Here is a 27,462-nt window from a genome sequence, read left to right as displayed (position 1 = left end):
GGACTGTGTTGGTTGGCTCACCTTTGTGCTTCCAGCCGCCAGCACATGCCTGACACATCAGAGGCGTGCAGGGGACAACTGCTGGGCTGCACGGAGAACCAGGGAACCCTTCGTGACCTCAGAGCAGCTCTGCAGTTTTTCTGCATCATTTTAAACATCTCTCTGAGCCTGCCTAGGTTTCAGTCCTTCATTAAATAGGAGATCACTGGAAATTAGAGAAATCTCCTGTAACTCAGGAATCTACTCTCTTCCCAAGGAACCTGCCCAGAGTCACACAGAGGAATATCTAGACATCAAATCCAGGTCAACCTATTCCAGAGCTTCTGTCATTAACCATTAGACTTCACTGCCTTCAGGTTCTGGGGGCAGCTTGAAAAATCAGGAGTCTGGATGGTAAGAGCTTTCCTGCTAATCTGTTTTCTCATGGAAACTTCCAACTATGAAATCAGACTCCCGACATCCCTATTTCTAGGCCTTGACTATTTCAACAAGACGCAGACGTGCTCTTTCCTTCTCTAAGAGGCTTTCTTTCCTTAACTCTTGGCTCAGCTCTAAAACCTTTCACCTGTCCCTTCCACTCTATGTCTTTTTCTCTTTGGGTTTTCTTGGCCTCTGTAGTGAGATGGTGGGCTTTTTGTATTGTAATTTTATGATTCTATAATTTATTTATCATGCATTATTGTGCCTCTAAACAATATGAGTGCCTTTGCAAGTGGGGGCACTTTATAAATAAATGATCATATTTATTGTTATTAATAAAAGAAGCAGCCCACAATGCTCCAGGAGCCCCAGTCCGCCTCCGTAAATTTGTGAATCGAATATCAGATCTTACCCGGCTCACCACGGCTGCCAATTCTCGCATCTCACTGTTCATGCCAATAAATGCACTCAGAGGCTTCAGCAGCCGTTCCTGACAGTGGGAATAGAAAGCCTCGCGTTACAATACGGCTCCAGCACTTAGGAAGAAAAACAGGGCATGGATCTCCGTGACACAAACCCTGGCAGGTTGCTATGACCTTCGACTTGATCTCAAGGTTTCTCGGGACTCAAGATTCTATTCCTAAAGTTCGTCTGGACTTTGGCAGCTTGCAAGGGGAATGTCACACGCCACTTACTGAGGGGTCTGGGTTGCAGTTGAAGCTGTTCAAGCCGAGTTCATTGGTGGCTCCTTTGATGGCATCTGTGAGCAGCCCTCGGAAGTCAATGACTTGGCCCTGAAAGGGAGTGAGGGTTATTTACACCATTAAAACAGGAGACGATCCTTAACGGCTTGGCTTCCTTAAAGCAAGACACACGCATGGACCTCGGGAAGCAGGGCGAACTTGAAGGGAACTTAACTCTGTGCTAATAATGAACAAGATGATTTCCTCAAGCAGGGGCACTCTAGAAAAAAAATACAATTGTAAATAAATTCTTCAGAACGAAGTGGGTCTGAATAAAAACCCCCCAGCACTTTTCAGCCCCTGACACACCATCTGCTTCCCCATACTGTGTCGTCATTTACAACGTTTCACACGGGAAGAACTCACTGGCAGAAGAAGGATGACAGTCCCTATTTACTGACTACACCATACACCCACCACCCACTAGAGTGCCCGGCACAAAGCAGACGTGCGAGGGACCTCGTGAGGATTATTTCCAATTCTTCAAACACTTCTGCTCATCGGGAGTGCCATCCTAGTTTCAAAGATGTGAAGGTTAGCCCAGAGAAGTTAAGTGACCTGCTCAGGGCCACACAGCTAACAAGTGAATTAAGACCAGGATTGAAACCCAGATATCTGTCTCCCATACCCATACTCCGTCCGATGCCACCTGTCTCCCCTAGAGGCAGAAGGAAAAAGCAAGGATGCGTGTAAAAAATAACAATAGCAGAAGCCAACATTTATGGAGGGTTTATTATGCGCTGGGCGTGCCCCACTGTACTAAGGCTCTCTGTTCATTATGACACTGAACGTGGGCACCATGGTTATTTCCATTTCACAGGTGAGAGAAGTGAGGCTTGGAGAGACTGAACAACTCACCCAAGGTTCACAGCCAGGAAGGCCTGACCCGGGGGTTTGAACCTGGCCAGCCTGACTCCAAAGCGTGTGCCTTTAAGAACAACACAGCTAGTAAATTTTCAGGGGGACTTGAGAATCATGAAGCCAGCCAGAGATGGCAACTAGAGACCCGTTCTGGAGATGGGCCCCTGACCAGACGCCCTCATTCAGCTTATGAAACATTAGGGAGAAAACTCTGCCACATTATACCCTGAGGACATTTCTGCTGCAAAGAGGATTTATAGCCAGACTTTTTCAAAGGTTAAGTGCTGGGTTAAACAGCCCCTTCCTTGACCTGATCAGGAAGATCCATTCACGCCAGTGTGAGCTGTTCACGCCAGCAACTGACGCCCCAACACGGCTGGGCACACGTGACACCAGCAAAACAGGACAAAAGTAGGTGACGGCAAGCAGGGAAGGACTTCTCCATGGGAGGTGCTGATTCAACTGTGCCACCTCCAGTGATCACCCCCTGAGAGGAGCCAGCTCAGGCCAATGAAGCAGCTCCCTTTGACCTCCAGGGAGACACTCCCAGTGCCCTTAACACTAGAGTTCTGGTTGCCTGAGACTTGCTGGCCGGAGCTAAGTCAGTAGTCCCATGTGATGGAAGAGAGACGGATGACTTACAGAAATCCAGCCCTTGAAGTTACAATCAAGAGACACACGCTGGTGTCGATGTTGCTTTTTATCTCCACGTGACATGTTTTTACCCACCTTTGTCCTACAACCACCCAATATGGGTCTTTTCTGTTTAAGAGACTCTTATTTACGAATCAGGAAATGAGATTCATTAGGAAAGGGGGAGAAATAACTATTGAAGGTACGCTGTATGTTCAGCTGAAGTTTCATGGTTCACATGAAATTACATTCAAGGCTGGAGCCAAGTCTCCAAGGAGGATGGGACACCACTGATCTATTACCACTCTCAGGGCAGGAGAGAAAGAGTATGAGGTCACAGCTCCTTAAATAATGCAGAACAGGTTATCATTGTCATCACAGGATTTTTAAGCCAAAAGGAACATTAGAAGCCATCTCTCCCCAGCCAAACCCTGCAATTTACAAATGGGACACTGAGCCCCTTAGAGATGCGGCCATTCATTCAAAAACAACAACAACAAAAAAAATTCCATCCATCCAGAAGCAAGATCCAGACCAGCCCCAGGGTTCTCATCCTCAGCCAGCACTCTTCCCAGTTCACCTCGCAACTAACCTTTGATCATCACATATTAACTTTCCCGTGTGTCAAAAATAACATTTAAAAATGTTCGTTTTCAAAAAGAAAAAGGAATTTTTCCCCGTTCAGCGTAAGGCTCACGAGTTCCACTTACTTTTTGCGGGCGCGCGTTTTCTTCTCTGCTGGCTTTGCTGAGTCCTGATACGCTTAAGCCAAAGTCAGCACTTCCCACGTAAGTGTGATTGACAAGCTGCTGAAGAAAGAGGAAGACGGTGAGAAGTCAGCTGTGGCCAGCAACTCAGAGATGCTGGTTGTGGCTGCCCGTCCCATCTTCCCAGATTGTTCTGTAAACAGGGAACCCCATGTGTGGTTCCATCATTTCCGGGCAGATCCAACAAGATGAATAAACTCTGCCGGTGCCACTGAGAGGAACTGCCCTAGGAAGCCACAGGCTCCAAGCAGAACAGCCAGTGGAGGAAACTGTTGGGCCTCAACCCTTTGCCACTCACTGGCTTGTCTTTTCTCCTGTGGTCAGGGTGGCTGAGTTTGGAGACACAGCAGAGTCAACAGTCAACCAGCCTCCTGTGCGATTCAGCCTCCCCGCCCCCTTCCACACCCTTCCACCCAAGTCGGTCTGCAACGGTCAGAAGCACACAGCCTCCTTGAAGGTGAGATTCCTTTTGACCGGCTGAGTTTTGTGATGATGTCTGTCTGTCCCACCGGACACTTTGACATTCCTTCTCCCCGGCCCTCTCCGCCATTCCCGTTGGTTCTCTTTCCTTTGAAATCTGGTATGTTTTGCCCTAAACCTGCAGGTTCTCGGCAGGGATTGTACCCACCTGCTGGGCTCTCTCCTCCTGCTGCCCATCTCCTCACACAGGAAGTCCGGTGTGGAGGTCTGGAGTGGGGACCAACCGTGTGGGCCTTGGAGAAACCCAACGGGAGACTCTGAGCCCAGCCACACCACCCCTGGCTACACTTAGGAACCTGGGGACGAGCTTTGGGACAGGAAGGCCTGGCGCCCACAGTCCCCTCAGGCAGGAGGATTGAGTTGTGCAGCAAGCTGGCCCTCCTGCTCTGATGGGGCCCAGGACTCAGCCCTCAGGGCCTGTCACCCAGCACTCAGACCAGGAGCAAGCCTGTGGGGAGGAAGGAATCCTCCTGCCCAGTGGGAGGAACATTCGGAAGCCCGGGGATCTGCCTGTCACTTGAACCCAGTGTGCCGGATAAAAATCTACACTCTAACACAATCAAATTGTCCTCAATAAACAAATAAATGTGACGTTTTTCTTGGGGCTGCTTCTTAGCCACGTGCAATTGTACCAACACCAAGCAAAGCCGTCCCGACCTGGTCAGGGTGCTCCCTGGGGAGGGGTCTGGCGTCGCCCGTCCTCCCCACTGTGGTTTTGGACCGTGGCCTCTGCTGGTTGATCTTGGGAAGATTTTGACAACTGTCACTCATCACCCTGGGGAGGGAACAAAGACCTTGGAGGAAATTATTTTAATAATATGTAAATAAATTTAATAATTGAGTAGCTAATAACCTTGGGTAACATGCTTCAAGAGAGTTCTGAGAAGATTTACAGGTGCAAATGCATCTGCACTGTCCTCCCACCCTGCCCATCCTGGCCCTGGCCCTCATCAGTCTACCCTCTGGGTTCCTCCAAGACTGGGCTAGAGGCTCCACCTCCTCCTGGAGCCCCCCCAGCTCCCTCTCTTCATTTCCCTTTACACCACCTGGCCTCTGCGGATAGCTTTATGTCCCCAGAACACATTGCCTTATAAGAATTCTGCCAATGTTTCTTCTCTCCTTCCCAAAGACTAGCACTCAGGCCAGGGGAAAGGCGCAGGAGAGGAAGGAGTCCTCCGGCTCAAATGAAGAAACATTAGGAAACCGAGGGATTTGTCTGTCATTTTAATCTGGTCTGCTTGGGTGTACCCTGCCCACTTAAAGTACCTCTTGGGCCGTGCATAAGAACCATCAGAGGGGGCTTGTGGAAGGAAAACAAAACTTACCTCGTCTCTATTGTCACAGATCATTCACATTTGCTGAACAAGTTTTCACCAAATGTTGTTCACTTAAGGCAAAATGAATTGATGGGGCTAGAAGTCAGAATAGCCAACTCTGGTGGAGATGGGGAGTACTGACTGGAAGGGGGCCTGCTGAGGGGCTGGACATGTGGTGATTACAAGGGTACATACTGAAGGGAGGGTAGAGCTCAGCAGCAGAGCGCATGTCTAGCATGCACAAGGTCCTGGGGTCAGTCCCCGGTACCTCCATTGAAAAAATAATAATAAACAAATAAATAAACCTAACTGCCTCCTCCCCCAAAAAAGAACATATACACATTTGACTGTATTTGTGTCATACATCAATTCAAAGGTAAAATAAATCTGTTCACTACATCCTCATAAGTCCGCATGAGATTTAGTATTGGAATTTGTTTTTTGGGGGGTTTTTTGTTGTTGTTGTTGTTGTTCGTTTTTTCAGTATTGGAATATTCTTAGATAGGAGATGACATCCGGAAAGAGGCAGACATGTGTTGGGAGCAGAACCTGAGCTTCCCCAAGAAGAGCTGTTTGGTTCTCTGGTCCTTCACATGCAGTGCATTTATAGGACGTTTGCTAAAAGAATTTCTCCCCGTGTTCTAAGCGGTCTCACAGAGCTGCTATTTCAACTCCATTTCTTCGTGGGAAAGAAAAAGTTGTTTGTGTCTAATATAAATGCATCGTTACTTGGCCAGCAATCCCACCACACCAACACCACCACCCACGTCCACCCGTGGTGACCCAAGCGTTGGGCACACTGGGGTGGGTGTCATAAGAGGCAGGCACCTGGTGGTGTCTCAAGGCATCTGTTTTTCATCTGTAAACTGAGAAGAAGAAGGTCTGTCCCTCAGGGCTTTTGCTGGCACAGAAATGAAGTATCTACGAAACGAGTACCAAGCATTTCACAAGTGCAAACCCTTATAAACAGCTTTGAAGCATTGATTTAAATGAAGTAAGGAGATCTTTGTGAAGCTGGCAAGGAGCTAGGAGTCTATTCTCCCACGTTGATTTCCCACTGGAGGTAATTGATTCACAGACTTACTTTAACGTGACCAAAGGCAAGTGCACTAACGTGCAAAGCAATTCAGTTCATTTCCAGTCAGCTCTATGAACTGTGAAATCCTTCCAAATATGAAACCACACTCACTCGGCTTTAACTTTAGTCACCAGTCCTTGGAGTGCCCTGTGGAATTCTGCAAAGCAGGCCCAATGCTCCTTTAGAGAGTGAAGACCACGGCTGTGCTGCTGTAGGCCACGCCCAGCTCGCCCCAGCACAACCTTCTGATCTTCAAGCTAAACAGTTGCTCCAAGCATCCCTAAGGTTACCTGGCTCCCAGATGCTTCCTCATCCCGGTCATCTTCTCTTTGTCCACTGTCATCCGACCAGAACAGAGTCACCTCCCACTTTTTGGACACTGTATTCCTATTGATGAAGCCCAAGACCACAGTAGCAGTCACATCACACTGTCGACTCACTCTGCGTCTGCTGTTAACTCAGACTTCTAAGGTCTTGGATTTTGTTATGACAGAGCTCTTTGTTGTGATCTTTGGTTGGAGCTTAAATCTTATTTCATTAAATTTCATCTTGTTATTTTGGACCCATCTCCCAAATTGTCAAGATCTTTTGGTGTCCTGATTCTGTCATCCATCACACCGGATGACTTTTCCTCCTTTGGGTCATCTGCAAATCTGTAGAGTGGGAGCTTGCTCTCTGGTGTGAGATGCAAGAATTAGAGAAAAGCCCTTTCATTTGCTAATAGCCAGTCTCACGACCCAACCTCTCACTTCAATAATTATCTCTGAGTATAAAATTATAAACAAACACCATCCACTACTTTCCCTGTCCTGAGCCACCGTGCCCCAGCCCTAAAGGGGAGCAAATTGCTCCATTTGCTCACAGAAAGTTCTGCTGGGGAAGGAATGCTGAGGAAGTTCCAGGCATCAACGTGTGCCTGAAAAGCAAGCAGAATCCAAATGCGCTCCAAAGCTGGCCTCTTAAGATGCTCCTCACTGTTAGTATTCACAGATAGTTCTCATTTATTACCGGAGTTTGACTAGCTTTACGGAAACTATAAATAAAAGAACAATGCTTTGGTCAAGAAGATGGAACAGTTCCTCAAGAACAGCACAAAGCAAAGGCAGCCTAAGGCCAAGTGTCACGGGGGTACCATCAGGAAACAGGCTGGGCCCCATGACGCGTCTATGAGTGATGCCAAACCTCGTGGCTCATATAAGAGGTCAGGTGTCTCCGTCCCTTCCTTCTTAGGCTACAGGCCCGGGGCTAGAGTCACAGAGCAGGGAGCCCAGTGGGGCTCCCGGGATTCACGACACCTCTTGAGGGTTTAAGGAGCTGCTTCCATCACAATCAAAGTTTTCTTCTTTCAATTGCATTCTAAGATTTTTAAAAATTTTGTTCACTGCCAGAGTGGTTGTGGGGCCCCTCCCAGAACCCCACATCCCCCTTTCCCTGAGGTCTGGGTTTTATTAGCTGTTTTTTGGGGGGGGGCAGTAATTAGGTTTATTATTTATTTTTAAAGTGCTAAGCACACGCTCTACCACTGTGCTATAACCACCCCTCCTGGCTTTATTGTAACAGCAAAAACTCACAGGCCTTGATGTCAGAGCTGTGCCGTCCTGGGCATCTCTGAACAGGCGCTGACGACACGGGTGTGGTCAGAGTGGGAAGAGGGGAACAGGATGGACACTGAGATAAGAGTGGGGGAGACTGTGTCAACCCAGAACAGTCAAGAGACGGAGGGGCTCCAATCAGATGCCCACAAATCCCAAATAAGATTTGGATTTGAGAAGCTGGAGAAAGAAATAGAAGGTGAGTGTAAGAAAAAGAGAGGAAAAGACAGACTCGAGTCCCCTCGGACAGTCAGGACAGGTGATCTGGGAGTGCACAAGGTAATGACAGGTACGATCTGAAGAGGGGAAATAATATTTCTTGGGTGCTTACTAGGTGCCGGGAACACACCATGTGTCTCTTGTTCTAAACTTGTAAGTAGCAGAGCCGGGAATTGAACCTGGGTCTTTTAATCTCTGAGATCCATACTTTTCGCACCACCCAGTCTAGAAGGACAGAGCATCGGGGATGCAAATACTTGTGGTAAAACCAGAGAGGTGACAGCCATTGGCCCAGGTCCTGGATATCTGTAACATGAGGGGAACCCGTGGTCACATGGCCACAGGCTAGTATAGCCGGTGGGCAGACATGGAGCCGCACTGGAGAATCTTCTGGAAATGGATCTCACAAACTCCTAGAGTTGAGTTGGTCGAGATGAATTACCATTGACTTTACCTTCTGGTCTTCCCTCCACTTCGTTGTGGTAAATTATTTTCTGCTGTGGCAAAACAGATATTGGGAAGAAAAGGAAAGATTAAATTTGTAAGAGAAAGTGATTTTTTTCAGGCATATTTGTCTTTTGTCATTGTTCTTAAAATCTGTGCTATAGCCTTTTAGAATCCAGAAATTCTAAGATTCTATTCTCACCTAGAGAGGAGTGGAATTGCCAGCGAAGGGAAAGAAGCCCGTGTTCCCTAAGCATTTCCACACAAAGACCCCAAAGGCGTCAGATATTAAACGTGCTGGAGACCACAAACTCGGTGGCACCTCCAATGTGGGCTAGCTTTATAGTTTCCATTTCATTAAGTTTTCATGAAATTGACACCATTTTTCTGTGGTCCTTGGGACAACAGGATGATTGCATGAGTCTGGCAGGGAACACATATCAGTTGCCGGTTTACCTTAAAAGAAAGACATTGCGTCCAGCATCCCAGGAGAATGTGGTTCCAAGCTAGAGCTAGCATTCTGGAAATCGGAGCATGTCAATACCAGTCCTGCTGGCCCAGGGGTTAGGAGTCAGTGTTTTTTTCTGCCAAAACCCCGATCCAACAACCAGCCAAGGATGTGGAGCTTTGAACCCGGCACTGGAAGGGAGCTCAGATAAAACACCTCTCTCTCGGACCCCTTCCAGCTCGGAGATTCGGCCCTGGCTATTTTTAATTGATGTTCCTCTTGGTTTCCTGGTCCCCACATGAAATGTTAAAGTCTGTGGCTTAACAAGTGCCTTGTAAACAGGACAATGATCTCCCTTGGTTTATAATTACTTCCCCCACTTACAGACTTCTAAGTCAATGTCACTACAAAACAGAGGGCCCTAACTTTAGATCTTTCCTCCAGCCAGCCTCCCTGACTGCTAACCTATACTGGGTCTTTGCATTATATTGATCAGTATCTGGATTGATGGCTTTCAAAAGCATTTCATTATCTATACATGAGCTATTAGCCTCACCAATACTCATTTTCAATGTTATTTTCAAGACAGATAATAGGTCTTCCTAACAAGAAAAGAGTCCTCTGTCATTTACTGTCTTCCAACAGCTCTTTTCACCTCTCAAGAAACAGTAATGTTGATCTTCTAAAAAGTACCTGTGATACACTGGGGTTTTGCTTTCATTGACCCAAAATATTCCTCAAACAAATGCCAACATGACTAAAAGGATGTCAATGTCCAGACAATCCTGTTTAAATTTTCTGCACTGGATCTAAGAGCGGCCACCCAATCCTTCTGGTCTATTCCTTCAGTGCTGGGTAAGGGTTATCATCTATCTGGGAATAAAATGAGGAAAAAGCACAAAATTAAAGATGAGATAAAGCCTTACTTCTAGAAAATAGCCATGTACCTGTGTCTGATGCCTTTTTGACAATTTTGGGGTATTTCTGAAATTTTACAAAATAATAGCTCTCGTATTCCATCAAGATAGTTTCAAGATCGACGTTGTCACAAACTTCAAAGCGTCGTAACCCAAGTTTCGTTTCTTGCTCCAAAGCATTGGCTGCATCAATGTATCTGGCCATTTCACAGAAGGAAAAAAAAACAAAAAGAATTAACTCTAGGTAAACAAAAGAAAGGTAAACAGGCATTAGAAGTCCAAAGAGACTCAATACAAATAGTAAGCTTACATTAAATAGCATATACGATGAAAACTACAATGTATGAGTTTTGCCTACAGGGTAAGGAACCTCACGTATGTTAAGTATAACCAAATATTATCTTTCGAAACATTTTGGAAGGACTTACAAGTCAAATACATGAGTCAACTAAGAAAATGTCTTGTGATTCACACTCATTTCTTTTTCGACAAAATGGTTATTTGCCCGAGTTGATCACTTCTTTCTCCGCCAGCATTCACTTTAGGTAACACTTGGCAATTGAGAAAACCCAAATTCAACCCCAACAGGCAAGATTTGCCATCACCGAGGCAACTCAAAAGAAAACGTCATGCGCTCTGAAGGGAATTCCAAAACAAGGCAGATCGCCATCACCGAGGATCTGCAGTGGAAGACGTCATCTACTTGGATGTAGTATTTCTGGTCATTTCTTCATCACTCACAGATTACACTACCAGGTACCTCTCTATGTAAGAAGTGTCTTCACCATGGATTCTTGGCTCACTTTTAACCTGCTCCATCCTAAGGCTGTCTGACTCAAGTGGTCTTAGCAGTAAAAGCAAGCTCCTTTCTCACAATCCTCTGAAAGTGGAAAAACTCCCCAGGTTTCAATCTGAGTTCTTAACTTCTTTTAAAACCAAAAACTCTCTCCTGAAAAATGTGCAGATACGCACAAATTAGCATACAATTGCAGGGGTTTATCTAAAAACTTCAGATTAAGAATTCTCCCTGCAGCTGGAGTTTTTTCTGTTTGATTTTGAATCTAGGAAGGTAGGGGAGAAAGCTTTCTTTTTTATTATGCTTTCCTCCCTGCCCCAGATTCAGATCAGTTAGAAGACTGAACTTTCTTCAAAGAGTTTGCCATAATTATTTCCAATGATTTGGCTAATTTTAAAGAATTTGCAAACATCAATCGTCAGTCAGCTTCTATACTTAAGAATGGCTCACTAGGCTTCTGCCTATGTCTTAATCCTCATTTTACAGAGAGAAAAACAAAATCCATTTTTATTAAAAAATTTTGTTTAGTATGATGTAATACATGTTCATTTAAGATAAACTAAATAGTAGAAAATAGAAAATACAGGTAAGTCCAAAGACTAAAACTAGAAAATAAAAACTCAAAAGAAAATTCCATCACTGAGATAATGACTGTTAACCTTTTCCCTCTTTCAAAACATTTTTAATGACTAAATACCATATACTTACTCGTATGAACTTGTTAAAAAAAAAAAGAAAAGAAAAGGAAGATGGGAACATACAGTACAGATTGCTTGTACATGAAGATTGCTTTCCTGCCATCACTTTATATTCTGAACTTTTTCCAAGATCAGAGGGTTCTGACTTCAATAAAAATGTAAAAGATAGATGATGGCAGCCTCCATATTTCCTAACTAACTGACCAGGGGAGTAAAACCACTTCTGTGTGTTTCTGTTCCACTGTTTGAGCTTGAATGAGGTCCGAACTTAGTAGGACGACAGGACAGGATTGCAGGAAGAGGCATGAGCAGTTATGAGAAAGACACGGTAGGAGAGACGGGAGGCTGTTGACAGGCACTCAAGCCAAACGAGATGCATGTGCAGAACTAGAAGAACCCACATGCATGAACTTCCACTGTCTGATCTCACCCATTCACCCTCGCACATTTGGACTCTGGTCATTCTGTGTACCTGACTGTTCCACTTACACTCTACCCCTTCTTTCTTGGTGCCCCTGCCTTGAATGTCCTCACATCTGTCCATCACTTCTGTCTATTCATATTCTACACGTCTTTCGTCTTTCGAGAACAGCTCACGTCACCTTCCCTACAAAGCCTTCTCTTGGTTTATTCCAATCCACAGTAATCGATCCTCTTCGCTGAATTCTCAGTTTTTCATTAAAGGCAGGTCTATTTTTCTTACACTGATATGCCCTTAAAAATACCTAGAGTTGACTTTTCATCTTGAAATAATCCACTCATAAGTCCCTTTCCCAGCAGATCTCAGGAAAATGATCAAATCTAGTAGAATGTCATTGATTTGATATGTAAGAGGCCATCTCGTGGCTGAAAGGGGAAGTGCATGTTTGTAAACACACAGTAGACTCCTGAGGCCAGAAGAGGAGAAGGGGATAGCTTTGTGATTTTTCTTTGTCTTTTTGTTTTGACAATTCTCTTTTCTGATACAGTTTCTGGAATACACAACACATTACAACAAAATCAGGAATTACCTGTGTAAAGGACTGTGTCTTGTTCTCTAATTACTCCACCCATCTACATGCTAGTGAGTTCCTCAAAGCCTGTTCAAGCCAACAGTTATTGAGCGTCTATTAATACAATGTTCACAGTGTTGGGGTCTTGTAAGGAGAGTTCAGGTTTTACAAGGGTTAATTAATCTATGAAGGCAGCATTTCTCAAAGTGTTCCGTGGAAAACTAGTCCCTGAAGATGGCCTGAGGGCGAAAAAATAAGGTTTTTTTGGCCAAACTGGCTTGCAAAACCCTGACTACTGTGACTTTAGGACACATACTCCCATTGCACATCAGTAAATTGATGATCTGAGAAGTCCTGAAGTGAGGAAACCTGCTTAACTCAGTTTAACCCGATGTTTGCCAAGCTTACTTGCCATAAAGCTCTTTTAAAGTAACGTCAGTTAACATTCTGCAGAACGACTGATTGTTCCAGTGTTCCACACACTTCAAAAACACTTCCCTGAAGTAATTTAGCTCAGGGTTTTTTGAATGAAGCTGAGATTTTATCAGTAGATAAAGTAAAATGGGCCAAACCCACATTCCAGCTGCTTTAAGTCCTTAGCAGAACCAGGTTGGGTATGAAAAGAACAACCAAGTCCTACCCCCCTCCATAGTGAAAACAGCAAGCACTCATATATGCTTACTTTGTGGCAGGCATTGTTCTAAGCATGTCACATATTTAATCCTCATAATAATAGTGTCTAACTGATACTTAAACGCTATTTTCCATTACTCCATTTGACAAGCAAGGAAACTCAGGGGACAAAGAGAGTAAGTAACTTGCCCAAGGTCACTGGCTAGCAAAGAGTAGAGTGGGCGTTTGAGCCAAGGCAGGCTGGCTCCTGAGTCTGTGTTCTTCCCCAGGAAGCCCTCCCTACCGCGCCAACCCACCAGCCCTTGTCTTAGAGCAGAAACTCGGCACTATGCTGCCCTTGGAATTGCTTTCCACGGATGGATGGTGAACAGTGCGGAGCAACCCACTGCCCACATGCAGAATGCCAGGCTCGTCAATCTCAGGAACTCTCTCATATCCCATATAGGGAAACTGAGGCAGAGAGAGGACTGAAGTCAGCTTTGCTCTGCTCTGGTTCTTGTTTCCACCTGTGTGTGGACGCAGAGATTTAGCAGTTGGGCATCACCTGACTGGCCTGCTGGGGGCCAGCTGGGGAGGGGAGGGGCACTCATTTCTCTGGTCGGAGACTGGTGGTGATGTGGAAGGAATGAGCCATTTTTTCAATAAAACTTAAATTCCCAGCACCAAAAAGAGAAGTGTCTGATAAAACCCTGTGTTTCAAAGTAAATGGACCGAGAAACGTTTTTGTGTTAAAAATGAGGTAGTTCATCACATTTACCAGGGGGAAAAGGCCGTTTCCAAAACTGCAATGTTAAGGTATTATGAGAAAGGCCACACGCTGTAACTGAAGATCTTACGTGGCCAGGCCAGAGGAGAAAATAAGTCACATTACTCAATAACAAAGCTTGTTCAAATGTGCAGTGTTATAATCTGTCACCAAAAGGCATGCATCTGAAATTCTGGCAAAAAAACAAAAAATTCAAATCGTTCAAAGACTTAAGTAATAAAAGAAAGCTTAAGTCCAGTTGTAGAGATTTCATTTTCTGACTTTAAAAAAGCCATTAAGGAAAAAAAACTCCAAAAATATGCGCTACACGCATTTTGATTTTCCCGAGGTAATCCTCAAATAAAGACAAGTCTTCCACATCGGAGCAGAGGAATGGGAACCTGGAAGACTTTGGGGCTGAGACGGGCCTAGAAAGTGCCCCCACTTAGAGCCAGGAGACTTCCAGAAAGTTCCTTGACTCCTTTACACCTCAATTTCTTCAAATGTAAAATGGGGACCCTAACAACTACTTCCCTTAAAATTTCAAAGAAAAATTCCTCAAGGTCTCTAGAAGAGTCATCCCGCTCAAGAGGGTGCTGGATTTATTTAAAACAGCTGTTGTGCTGGGTGGGTGTAGCTCAGTGGTAGAGTGTGTGCTTGGCATGCACAAGGTCCTGGGTTCAATCCCCAGTCCCCCCATTAAAACAGATAAATAAACTTAATTACCACCCTCACCCCCCCCAAAAAAGCTTAAAAAATAAGAAATTTAAAAAGTAAAATAAAACAGTTGTTGCCAGCACAGCTCAGTGAGACAATCATAAACTCTTACTTCCGTCCTCGCTGCCTCCCACCCTCCTTATCTCCATCCTTCCTACCTCGACACTAGGGTTACCAGATGCTTAAATCTGACTTTCAGTTACCGTAGATCTCCAGAATCATTGACAGCTACTTTGTTCATCATAAGAAAAGACGATCACTCAGACTTTCAGGAAAACGCCAGCAGCTGGCTGATTCCTCCTGCTCTAAGGAAGGGTCTCTCCATCCTGCTGATTGACGTTTGGGGCTGTTTCATGCACTGAAGGCTGTTTAGCAGCGTTCTGGCTTCTACCCATCAGATGCCCATGTGCTATCCAAAAGGTCTCCAGACATTGCCAGAGGTCCTCCCAGGGGTTCTCCAGGTTAGGAACCACTGCTCTAACTTGAAAGTTTTAAGCCCTAAGCCCGAATCCTGACTATTTTCTTTCTGGCTAAAAATTGAAAAGAAAGGAAACTCTAAAGCAAACGGTAGCCTTTAGATACTTAGTGGGCTCTCTTCCTCTCAACACAGCAGCCTATCAGCAGCCTTCACTGTGAGTGCTTGCAGATTTTTATTTTTTTAATTTTTTAAAAAATACTTATTTATTATTTTATTTTGGTAGGGGGGAGGTAATTAGTTTTGTTTTTATTTTTAGTGGAGGTACTGGGGATTGAACCCAGGACCTTGTGCGTGCTAAGCACATGCTCTACCACTTGAGCTATACCCTCCCCACTACACTTACACATATTTAAATGATGTAGGTGGCCACCTCCAATGCTTTCAATTTTCCTCCCCTGCCAGTTATAGAGTGGGCATTGCTGAGCACAGGTGGTCCAGGTAAACGCAATACCTTTATATTGAGGGAAGGGAAACTGAGGAGTCACAACGTTATCATTGGGTACATTGGCCAGCATTGGGACCTCGGAAATCCTACTTGAAATGCCTACACTATCTTCAAGTCTGAACCAGGAAGGGAAAGTATCTCATGAACTGGGTAGCTTTGTTTAAAAAGTTTTCAAATGCATAAAATGTAAAAAACATCTATGCAAATGAGGCGATAAAATATGTGTCCAGATTGCTGGGGTGGGGCGAGGGCAGCAACAGGTAAAGCACAAGAGATTTTTAGAGCAGGGAAGCTATTCTGTACGATGCTAACAGTAGTGAAGACACATTATGCTTTTGTCAAAACTCATAGACTGTACAGCACGTGTGAACCCTGATGCAAACCAGGACTTTAGTTAATAATAATTTGTCAATATTGGCTCATAAATTGCAACAAACATACCACACCAGTATAAGACCATAGTAACGGGAGATGGGGCAGGGCTGAGAGTTGCTGGTATATGGGAGCTTTCCGTATTTTCTGCTAAATTTTTTTGGAAATATAAAACTCCTCTAAAAAATTAAATTATTAATTGTTTTTAAAAGCATGTATCTTCCCCCGCCGTCCCCGCCGGCGTTGGCCGTCGCCCGCGTGGCGTGGCGCGGCGCACCCCCGCCGCGCGTCGGGACCGGGGTCCGGTGCGGAGAGCCCTTCGTCCTGGGACACGGGGCGCGGCCGGAAAGGCGGCCGCCCCCTCGCCCGTCACGCACCGCACGTTCGTGGGGAACCTGGTGCTAAACCATTCGTAGACGACCTGCTTCTGGGTCGGGGTTTCGTACGTAGCAGAGCAGCTCCCTCGCTGCGATCTATTGAAAGTCAGCCCTCAACACAAGGGTTTGTTAAAAAAAAAAAAAAAAAAAAAAGAAAGCAAAAAAAGAAAATAGAAAAAAAAACAACATGTATCTATTACTAACTACCATATATAATATAAACAAGCTCCTTCTGTACAGCACAGGGAACTATATTCAATATCTTGTAGTACCCTATAATGAAAAAGAATATGAAAACGAATATATGTATGTGTATGTATGACTGAAACATTACGCTGTATACCAGAAATTGACACAGCATTGTAAACTGACTATACTTCGATTAAAAACAAAGTGTGTATCTGGAAAAGTGGAGGTCAGAGAAAGAGAGGAATCATCTCTGTAAATATCCGTAATGTAACGTACCCTTCTTGTGTTAAATAATGCAAGATCAAAATAAGAAGATTTTTTCGTCGTGCTTCTGTCCTCATTTCGCACTGTGAACAAAATAGGAAAATTTAGATGGAATGACAATGAAATATAACACTCCTCTTAGAGCAATAAACCCTTGAAGGTAAATGTAACCTGTCAAAAGCAAGAAGCATCACTTAAAGGCTGGAAGGCAGTTTGATGTCTCTAAGGATGTATAAAGTTGTTTTCCATTGTTACCGTCTTCTGGAGCTGCCTTCTCAATTGTAAACTGAAGGCACAATGATTTCAGTTGGAATTGATTGCACTTGACTAGTTAACTTCTTATTGGCAAGCTAATTGGCATGTTATTGCTTATAACCACAAAGAAAGAAATATACATGTCTATTTGGACCAGGCAAAGGAAAGTGATGATAAAGATAAACTTGTGACCCAGAAATCAAGCTTTGACATCAAAGGTACCTACGTGCTGCTCTGTCTTAAATTCACTCAGAGTCCCACCCAGACTCTGCACAAGAGAGATGAGGTCCAGTAAACCATTTAGGGGGACCGCACAGCCGAGCATATAGAATACCCACTGAGTAGCAGGGGACTTGAGGGGGAAATTCCTGCATAATGATGTCCTTATTCAACCTGGATGAATTTGTACTTTTATCCACAGTGTTAATGTGCTCCATTACGTTATCTGGTACCTCAGATTCCCCGGAAATGTGTTCATAAAATATTTACTTTCAATAACATTTCCCTTATTTGAAAATAACTTATCTTTATCTAAGGAGAACACTGGTAAGAACTGAATAAAAGCAAAAAAAGAGTGCTAAGTGGCCCATATTATGTCATAAAATCTATCCACAAACACACTGATGACACACATAAAAACTTTTCAGGCATTCATCCAAGCTTTCTAAAAATTAATGTAATAAAAATTAAAAATGCATAGTTATTTAAAAATCAAATGGTACCATAATGTTTTTCTTTTTAAGTTGCTTTTTTACTGTGATAAAATACACCTAACTTAAAATTTACCATTTTACCCATTATTAAGTGTACAGTTTAGTGGCATTAAGTACAAGTTGTACGACCATCACTACCATCCATCTTCAGAACGTTTTTATCTTCCCAACTAAAACTGTGTATTCATTAAACAGTAATTCCCCAACCTCATCACCCGAACCCCTGGCAACCACCATTCTATTTTCTGTCTCAGTGAAGCTGCCTATTCCAGGATCCTTGGACAAGTGGACTCATACAGCATTTGTCCTTTTGTGACTGGCTTATTTCACTTACCATAATGTCATCTGTGTTGTATTATGTGTCAAAATCACAGTTTCATAATATGTGAATATTAGACATTACACTATTCACTTCTCGTTAAGGTAGATGAGAACTGAGCTGCCTTACACATTTCTCACCCTCTCCTCTTCTTAGAGGTATAAGCAGTATTCAGGGATCACATTATTATGACCATGTAAATATGTTCACTGCTGAATCAAAAAATACTATGGTTACTTTACCATTTCTGTACAACATTATTTCCCCTGGAATGAACAATTGCCTTATTTAAAAACTCTGGTTACTTTTCTATATAACCTAATGCTAACTTTCAAACACCAATGTACCTCTAAAGGCCCCTCATATCACTTTCCATACCATCAAACACATCAGATGACGCATCAGTTACACTCCCGCGACCCACGGCTCCCCTGAGCCCTCCAGCCTCCCTCTCCACTCCAGGTTGCTGTGGATGCTCATCTGGGGGTTTCCCTTTGAAACTCTGCTGCACTGGATCCCCTAGAAAGCAGTCTTCTCCTTCACTGGTCCCTGGCTTATTTAACAGCACACATCCTCTAAAGTAAAGGTACGCAGGGATAAAGGTGGTTGAGAATTTACACGCCTGAAAATGTCTTTTTTCTACTTTAAATTTGATAGTTTGAAAGGACATAATATTCTTATTCCTGATCCACTGCACGTAAAGGATCTCTTCTTCCCCGGAATCTTTCAGAATCTTATTTTTAACTCTGGCATTCTGAAATCATATAACTTCCTTGGTGCCAGTCTTCTTCCAGTCACTATGCTGGCCATTGTCAAGTTGGGCATTCTCATGTTTCCATTCTCAAAGTAAACTCCTTTTATTAATTCTTTGTTAAATCACTCCCCTATGTTTTCTCTGGTTTATTTTTAAGAACCTCTACAAACTGAATGGGGCATCACCTGGATTGATCTTTTAAGACTTTTTTGTTTTCCTATAGTGTCCCATTTCTTGGTCCCTTTTTTTCTATTTTCTGGGCAATTTCTTTGGCCTTGTCTTTGAACCATTCTACAAAACTTATTTAGACAATGATAATTTTTAACTTCCAAGAGCTTGTTCTTATTCTCTGATTGTTCCTTTTTCACAGTGTCTTGCTCTTATTTTTTGAATGTACTATTCTCTTATGATTAAAAGGCAGTTATGTCCAATATTTGCTGTACATGTAGGCAGGTAAAACACTAACTATTTTATAAAGGTATCCATCCAAAATGATTCAAATAAAGTTTTGCTGCTTAAGGTGATAAGCTTTTATTTAGATTTTCAAAAAATACAGAAAATAAAGCAACTTGTGTTTCAAAGAGCTTGTGAAGGAGGCACAGTTAAGTACCACCTTTTCAACCAAAATTTATTTTGTTTTCTGCCTATTTCTATTTTGTTTTCAAAAGATAGTAACTGCTTTTTAAAAAAAACTAATCTGCATTTTATCACATAGCTTTATATACATTTGAGGTTTTTTTTGGTGGTTGTTGTTAGTTAAATGTTTTGCTTTGAGTTCAGGCTAAAATAAATAAAATCAGGGATATCAGAAGTCCAAGAGAAAAGGAGATAAAAGGAAAATTATAACATAATAATAAAAGATAACACAAAACGTAATGACTTGTACTGGGAGAAAATGTTTACAAATGACATAGCTAATAAAGAACTATTATTAAAAATATACAAAGAGAGGGAGGGTATAGCTCAAGTGGTAGAGCACAAGCTTAGCATATAAAAGGTCGTGGGTTCAATCCCCAGTACCTCCTCTAAAACTAAATAAGTAAATCTAACTACCTCCCCCCACCAATATAAATCAATCAATCAATAAAATATACAAAGAGTTCTTTAAAGTCAACAATAAGAAAACAAACAACCCAATTAAAAATGGGCAAAAGCGATGAAAAGACATCTCACAGAAGATACACAGATGGCAAATAAAACACTTGAAAAGATGCTCAGCATCATATATCCTCAGGGAATGGCAAATTAGAACAACAAAATAGCACCGCTCACCTATTTGAATGGTGAAAATCCAAAACACTAACACCACCACGTGCTGGTGAGGATGTAAGCAGTGGGAGCTCTCATTCCTTGCTGGTGGGAATGCAAAGGGCTACAGCCACTTTGGAAGACATTTTGGTGGTTCCTTACAAAATTAAATATGCTCTTTACCATATGGTCCAGCAATCACTCTCTTGGGGATTTACTCCAAAGAGCTGAAAACTTATGTCTACACACAAATCTGCACACTGAATTTTTGATACAGCTCTATTCATAATTTACAAAAGCAACCAAAATGCCCATCAGTGGCTGGATGGATAAATAAAGTGTGGTATAGCTACAGCATGGAATATTAATCAGTAATAAAAAGAAAAACTGTCAAGCCATGGAAAGACATATCGGAAACTTAGATACACATTACTAGGTGAAAGAAGCCAATGTGAAAAGGTTACAAAGAAATTTTCACAGACTGAGGTATGGGGAAGTCATTCTGGCTTGTACATGATTTGGCTTCATCTAGGATACCTTGCTCTGTGGCCTATCACACATACATTGTACATCTGCTTTAACCATTAAAGATAGGAATGCAGTTAAAAATCAAAATGGAGTAACTGTGGTTCAGGCATTTGAAAATGGAGCCTGGTGGCCATTGTAGATGTGGTTTCAGACAAGTTCCTGCATCCCTGAGAACTTGAATTTCTGAACTATATCAGACTCAAGGATACAAACAGCCATTCTCAAAACAATGTCTTCTATCAGATGCAACCACTTTGGACCCCAACCAACCCTTACTTAACAAGCTCCCTTGGAGAATTGCTGGTTTAGGTCTTCTGCCCATTTTTGGATTGGGTTGCTTATTTTTTCCTTATTGAGTCCTATGAGCTGCTTATATATTCTGGAGATCAAGCCTTTGTCGGTTTCATTTGCAAAAATTTTCTCCCATTCCGTAGGTTGTCTTTTTGTTTTACTTATGGTTTCCTTTGCTGGGCAGAAGCTTGTAAGTTTCATTAGGTCCCATTTGTTTATTCTTGCTTTTATTTCTTCTAGGAGAAAATTTTTGAGATGTATGTCAGATAATGTTTTGCCTAAGTTTTCTTCTAGGAGGTTTATTGTGTCTTGTCTTATGTTTAAGTCTTTGGTCCATCTTGAGTTGATTTTTGTGTATGGTGTAAGGGAGTGTTCTAGCTTCATTGCTTTACATGCTGCTGTCCAGTTTTCCCAACACCATTTGCTGAAGAGATTGTCTTTATCCCACTGTATATTCTTGCCTCGTTTGTCGAAGATTAGTTGACCAAAAGTTTGTGGGTTCATTTCTGGGCTCTCTATTCTGTTCCATAGTTTTTGTACCAATACCATGCTGTCTTGATGACTGTAGCTCTATAGTATTGTCTGAAGTCTGGGAGAGTTATTCCTCCAGCCTCTTTCTTTCTCTTCAGTAATGCTTTGGCAATTCTAGGTCTTTGATGGTTCCATATAAATTTTATTATGATTCAAAAGGCACATGAAAAAATGCTCAATATCACTAATTATCAAAGAAATGCAAATCAAAACTACAATGAGGTATCACCTCACACCAGTCAGAATGGCCATCATTCAAAAATCCACAAATGACAAATGCTGGAGAGGCTGTGGAGAAAGGGGAACCTTCCTAATCTGCTGGTAGGAATGCAGTTTGGTGCAGCCACTGTGGAAAACAGTGTGGAGATTCCTCAAAAGACTAGGAATAGACTTACCATATGACCCAGGAATCCCACTCCTGGGCTTGTATCCAGAAGGAAATCTACTTCAGGATGACACCTGCACCCCAATGTTCATAGCAGCACTATTTACAATAGCCAAAACATGGAAACAGCCTAAATGTCCATCAACAGGTGACTGGATAAAGAAGATGTGGTACATTTATACAATGGAATACTACTGAGCCATAAAAACCGACAATATAACGCCATTTGCAGCAACATGGATGCTCCTGGAGAATGTCACCCTAAGTGAAGTAAGCCACGAAGAGAAAGAAAAATACCATATGAGATCGCTCATGTGTGGAATCTAAAAAACAAAAACAATAACAACAACAACAAAAAGCATAAATACAAAACAGAAACAGACTCATAGACATAGAATACAAACTTGTGGTTGCCACAGGGGTGGAGAGTGGGAAGGGATAGATGGGATTTCAAAATTGTAGAATAGATAAACAAGATTATACCGTATAGCACAGGGAAACATACACAAAATCTTATGGTAGCTCACAGAGAAAAAAATGTGACAATGAATATATATATATGTTCATGTATAACTGAAAAATTGTGCTGAACACTGGAATTTGACACAACATTGTAAAATGATTATAAATCAATAAAAAATGTTTTAAAAAAAAACAAGCTCCCTTACTTCTTGCCAGCTCCAATTATAATTCTTGATAAACACTCATGTAACTAGTTGTAACCTTGCAGTTTCGGCCTTTATAAGCCTCCCCCATTTTGTAGTCCTGCAGGATACAATTCAAATGCTTCCTGACTCTGTGTCTCCTGGACTATAGCCCTCAGTTTAGCTCAAATAAAACTCTTTTCTATTCCTACTATAGATTGTTTCTTGATTATTTGCATCAATAGTTTGCTACTGTATGATTCCAACTATGTGATATTCTGGAAAAGGCAAAACTATGAAAACAGTGAAAAGATCAGTGGTGGCCAGAGCCCAGGGGAGAGGGAGGGAGGCAGAGCACAGAGAATTTCAGGGCAGTGAAATTATTCTATATGATACTATACTGGTGGCTACATGTCACTATACATTTGACAAAATCCATAGAATGTGCATCAAAAGTGAAGTCTACTGTAAACTGGGGACTTTGGGTGATAATGACGTGTTAGTGGAGTTCCATCTGATGTAGGATGTTGATAATGGGGGAGCACGTGCATGTGTGGGGCAGGGGGTATGTGGGAATCCTCTTTACTTCCTGCTCAATGTTGCTGTGAGCCCAAACTGCTCTAAAAAATAATGTCTATCTTTTTAAGTATTAACTAATTTTTAAACACATACATCAAACCTAATATATTTAAATGGAGTTACCATTCCAAGTAGTCACCTTAGCAGGTCATGCTTTTATTTCATTGCTCAAAACATTTCTGAAATTCCTCATTTAAAAGTATCTTCGGTATAGGTTAATGACCACAGTCTTTCCCCAGCCCATATTTACAAAAATTATATGTGGCTCTGGAGAAAACTGGCACATTGCATAAAGGCACAAGAAAAAAATTAAATATTTTAGTCACATTCTTTCCACCTTCTTACAAAATAGGCTTCTCATGTGTTTTGATAACCTGTGTGCTTTTTTTCTTAAAAAGACTTGGTAAATATTTTTTTTGGTATTATGAAATATATAATTCATACAGAAGAGTGTATAAAACATCCATTTAAAAATTTTTTTGTTTTTTTGTGGGGGAGGTAATTAGGTTTACTTATTTATTATTATAATTTTTAAATTTAACATAGGTACTGGGGCTTGAACCCATGACCTTTTGCACACTAAGCTTGCGCTCTACCACTGAGCTATACTCTCCACATCCATTCATTTTTAATAATAATTATGGTAATAATAACAAGCATCCTGGCTAAGCCCCAGAGCACGTTCAACATCTCAGAAAATCCCTGGCGTAGTCCTTTCAGATGTTTCCTCTCCTTCCTCCAGAGGTAACCTCTATCCTGAATTTTATGCTCATCTTTACGTTTTCTTTATGGTTTGACCAACTATATATATATATATATATATATATATATATATATATATATATACATCCTTAAAAAACATATTGTTTAGTTTTCACATTTTTGAACTTTATGTGAATGGAATGTATTTATTTTTCTGACTACTTTGGTTTCACAATATGTCATTTCCCCCAAAAAAAGTTCATATCAAATTAAAAGCTTAGATATGATCCAGCTATTCCGGAATATCTCCACTTGAGTTATCTGCTTCCGCAGTTACCAGTTTCCTCGTCTGTAGGCACAGTTTCACAGCATCTTACAGGGTTGTTCGCTAATGTCTCTCGACACGTAACTCTTCTCTTTCTCAGGAAACAGAAGTACACTTAACTATTTCTTTAAGTCTCCCAAAGTACCTAGCACGGTGCCAAGTGCTAAGCAAAGGCTGATATTTCTTCATAAGGTCAGCAGATAATTGTTTTTTTTAAACTACAGAACATGAAATCAACTTACTGGGTCACACGCTGCATAGTTCAGTGCAAGAGAATTATCACAGAATGCACAACAGGTAAGAAGGCTTAGTACTGCTTCATGAAACTTCTGTTGCTTTTGTATGTGTATGTGAACTGGATCCCAGTCTAAGAAGTCTTACAGTTAGTTGGTCACAGGAAAAAAGAAGAAAACCTTGAGAGCCACTACACAAAATGACATTATCCTATTAAGATGTCCAACACTGGCAGCTTTCCCTCATCTTGCTGAAGATGTTGACACAACTCCTCTTGGTGAAGACTGAAGCTTTTCTAATTCACCAAAATTGGCGCTGAGAGTCCAAGTCTTTTTTGGCAAATTGATTTGCCTTGCCTATAGTGCCATCTAGTGTATGAGGAGGGGGAAGTACTTCATGAAATGTAGGTGTTTCCAAATTACGATTTCCATGATAAAGATGACAATCATCACAACATACAGTCCAAATCAAGTTTGCAAAATAAAAATAAAACTGCATATTAAGCAGGCAGTAATAAGATGGATGATATATGTTTCTAAATGTACACTCTCAAACTCATGCTCGGGGGTTGGATTCAGAACCTAGGTCTCTGGCTTCCAGGCCAATGCTCTTCCTTCCCCCAGTTCCTCCCCTGCACTTACCCCTCCTCATCATTGTCCACGCCCACGCCTGCACATTCACAGCAGACCAGAGAGAAGCTGATGTTCTAATTTACCAAACATTGTGTGCCAAATTTGCCAAAATTAAATAACTGTGGTTACCAGTCTCTCTTAGCTGACCTCACATAGCAACGAATGGTGTCTCTTACAATTCCTCAAACCTAGTATCTCACAATTTTAGTGACCATTTCAAAGCAACTACCAGCTCAGCCTCAGTCACCCAGCTGCACCTGGAGTAGTGTGTCTTATAGGAGATTATGCCTTTAATTCCTAAAGAGTCACAGTCCTGCTGTACAGAAAGCCAGTCCATCTCTTTTGTATGCAAAAGTCTTTGGGAACAAAGAAGTTGGATTAAAGAGCCCTGAAAGCCATGAACATTCCCAGAGGGATGGCACGGATGCTGAGCAGAGACATTTCTACCTGCGCAGTGTTTTGCAAACTGTCGGGTGCTCTGCCAGCATCATTCTCAGTGATTAGCAGGTGCTCAACAGCTGTTCGTTGCTCTGTTCACACAGTTCAGAGTCCCTCCATCCTTCCATCTGGAAGCGAGTGCACTAATGCAAATGTTCCTATGACTAGGACGCTGAGAGACAACAGCCAGGAGTGTTTTGTTTGTGTTCCTCAGTAGGAAACTTACTACCGGGTTTGGCTGAGCGCCCTGAATTTCCTAAAGATCATCTGGGTACAGTCAGAAAATTTTTAACGTAGTTCCAGATTTATACAATCACCACGATAATTTTAAAACATCTTCACTACCCCAAAAAGAAAATCTGCACCCCTTAACTGTCAAACCCTGCCCTTAAAAGCCATTGAGTTGTACACTTTAAATGGATGAGTTGCATGGTATGTGAATTATATCTCAATAAAGCTGTCTTAAAATGAAAAAAAAATATGGCGAGGTAGAGGGGGGAAAGGGCTAAAACGAATGTAAGTAATTTGAGTAATTTTTTGCCCTGATACATAAAATAAATGATATGACTGGTAATAGAAATAACTCCATGAAATCTTTTGAAGTTATTCAAAATGGTAATGGTGGGGGCAGAGCTGCGTATCACCCACACAGCCACCCTGATGGTGAAGCCCAGTCTCGTCTTGGGATGTGGCAATGATACTTCTTTACTTGCTGTGATGAATTGACTGTAACAAACTTGCTGGGTCAGTGTGACTACAGGGTAGACTTATCGGCCAGAAAAGAAAACACAAAATCATCTCGGCAGATGTTCCCTTTCTACTTTCTCTTTTCAGTTTTATCCTAACTTGCAATGCACAGAAAAGCTGAAGAAAGCACTTGAATAAGTACTGTTAATATTTCTTCAGTTCACCTGGACAAAAATAAGTTTTTTTCCCATAAGAATCTCAAATTTTAAAAAATAGCAGAAATGAACAAAATGTACCCATATAATATCGAGTTGGCAAGGTGCGAAAGAAATGTACTCAGATATAATTGGTCGAAATGTAAACTAGCACAACACTTTTACAGAGTAAAATGAAAAAGGTACATGGCTACTGAGCCTGCAATTCCACACCTAGCAATTTATGCTAGAAGATCAATTACACTATATTATAGAAATACTCCATGTGTGCAAAATGACTAATGTTCAAGGATGTTTAATACTGCATTATGTGTATTTCCCCCCAAATTAGATATAGCCTAAAATGTCCATTGGTGGTTAAGTAAATTATGATACAGCCTTCCTATGGAACACGATGCCCCGGTAAAAAGGATGAGGTGGTCTAACTACACTGATGAGGAAAGATTTTGACAAAGCCGTATTGTCTCTCTACCCATTCACCACCCTCTCCCAGATATAGTGTCACTCAGGGATAGAATGTTTGAATTAAAGATAATGTTTAAATTTGACAAAGAAAAACTTCGATTAGTGCAAAAATTTAAAAAGTTTCTCTCTTCACTCTACACAGCATTGTTAATTTCTCATGTAATAGTTCTGAAAGGGGTTTATGAATATATCAATATATACACAAACTTTTTAAAATTTGCAAAAATGGAATCATTTCATATATACAGTTGGGCATCTTGCTCCCCCTCCTCCACTTAATTAATAATAGGTCTTGAACGTCTTTCTATGCGAACATATGCAGATCTACCGAATGCTAAGACGTTGTAATACGAGAAATCACAGCAATACACATCCACACTCCTCCAAAGAAATAAAAGCCTAGATTATGTGGTCACCTTGGGATAGAGGCCACAGCAACTTAACTTTTTATCCACAGATTTCTGAATTGTTTAATACTTTGGCAAGCAAAAAGCAAAGAAATACATTGACTTGGGTTCAACTCTTCACAGATCAAAAAATTTCTAGGCTAAGGCATTTCATCAGCACCTTGGCAGATGATCCGCTCTGACATCAGGGTCCTCCATTCACTGGAAGGATCCATACAAAGTCACCCCAAGGCACCTCCTCCTCCACACCACACTTCCTACTCCCACGTCCCCTGACCTCACCTCCCTGCCTCCATGTGCACATACACCGATGCAGAGAAACCCAGGAGCCTTATTGTCCATAAGTAGAGCTTGGGTTTCATAGCTGCCCCTACAGAATTTGAGCTGGAGGATTTGTCAGAATAATTTCCCTCAAATTTCTTTTAGAATCCCTGGAGAATTGCTTAAACAGTGAACCACTGACCTAGTGAATCATGATACATCAGG

The 27,462-nt window shown here is 42.0% G+C and overlaps 1 protein-coding gene and 1 non-coding gene across 8 annotated transcripts in view; one reads left to right on the top strand and one right to left on the bottom strand.

The window, feature by feature from the left end:
- The window catches only part of KATNAL2 (katanin catalytic subunit A1 like 2), an 89,703-nt gene that overhangs the window by 26,283 nt on the left and 35,958 nt on the right, over nucleotides 1–27,462 (bottom strand). For 3 of the 7 annotated variants that reach the window (XM_072952306.1, XM_006217798.4, XM_072952305.1), the window contains 7 exons: nucleotides 16,637–16,707; nucleotides 9,949–10,115; nucleotides 8,564–8,606; nucleotides 4,562–4,679; nucleotides 3,368–3,466; nucleotides 1,116–1,214; nucleotides 833–910 (listed from right to left, as the gene is read on the bottom strand). In XM_072952306.1, coding sequence (XP_072808407.1) covers nucleotides 833–910; nucleotides 1,116–1,214; nucleotides 3,368–3,466; nucleotides 4,562–4,679; nucleotides 8,564–8,606; nucleotides 9,949–10,115; nucleotides 16,637–16,701 — 669 coding nt within the window. In that variant the 5' untranslated portion in view covers nucleotides 16,702–16,707. The remainder of the gene's footprint in view (nucleotides 1–832; nucleotides 911–1,115; nucleotides 1,215–3,367; nucleotides 3,467–4,561; nucleotides 4,680–8,563; nucleotides 8,607–9,948; nucleotides 10,116–16,636; nucleotides 16,708–27,462) is intronic. The other 4 variants (XM_031692347.2, XM_031692348.2, XM_072952304.1 and 1 more) reach the window with 4 other exon arrangements.
- On the top strand, nucleotides 14,408–14,481 carry TRNAA-GGC (transfer RNA alanine (anticodon GGC)). Its single transcript has one exon. It is a non-coding gene; the product is annotated as a tRNA-Ala (tRNA).

Source organism: Vicugna pacos, chromosome 30, assembly GCF_048564905.1.
Source record: "Vicugna pacos chromosome 30, VicPac4, whole genome shotgun sequence".
NCBI classification, from domain to species: Eukaryota; Metazoa; Chordata; class Mammalia; order Artiodactyla; family Camelidae; genus Vicugna; species Vicugna pacos.
Note: the sequence above shows the minus strand (reverse complement) of the source record. Positions and strands in the feature narration are given on the sequence as shown.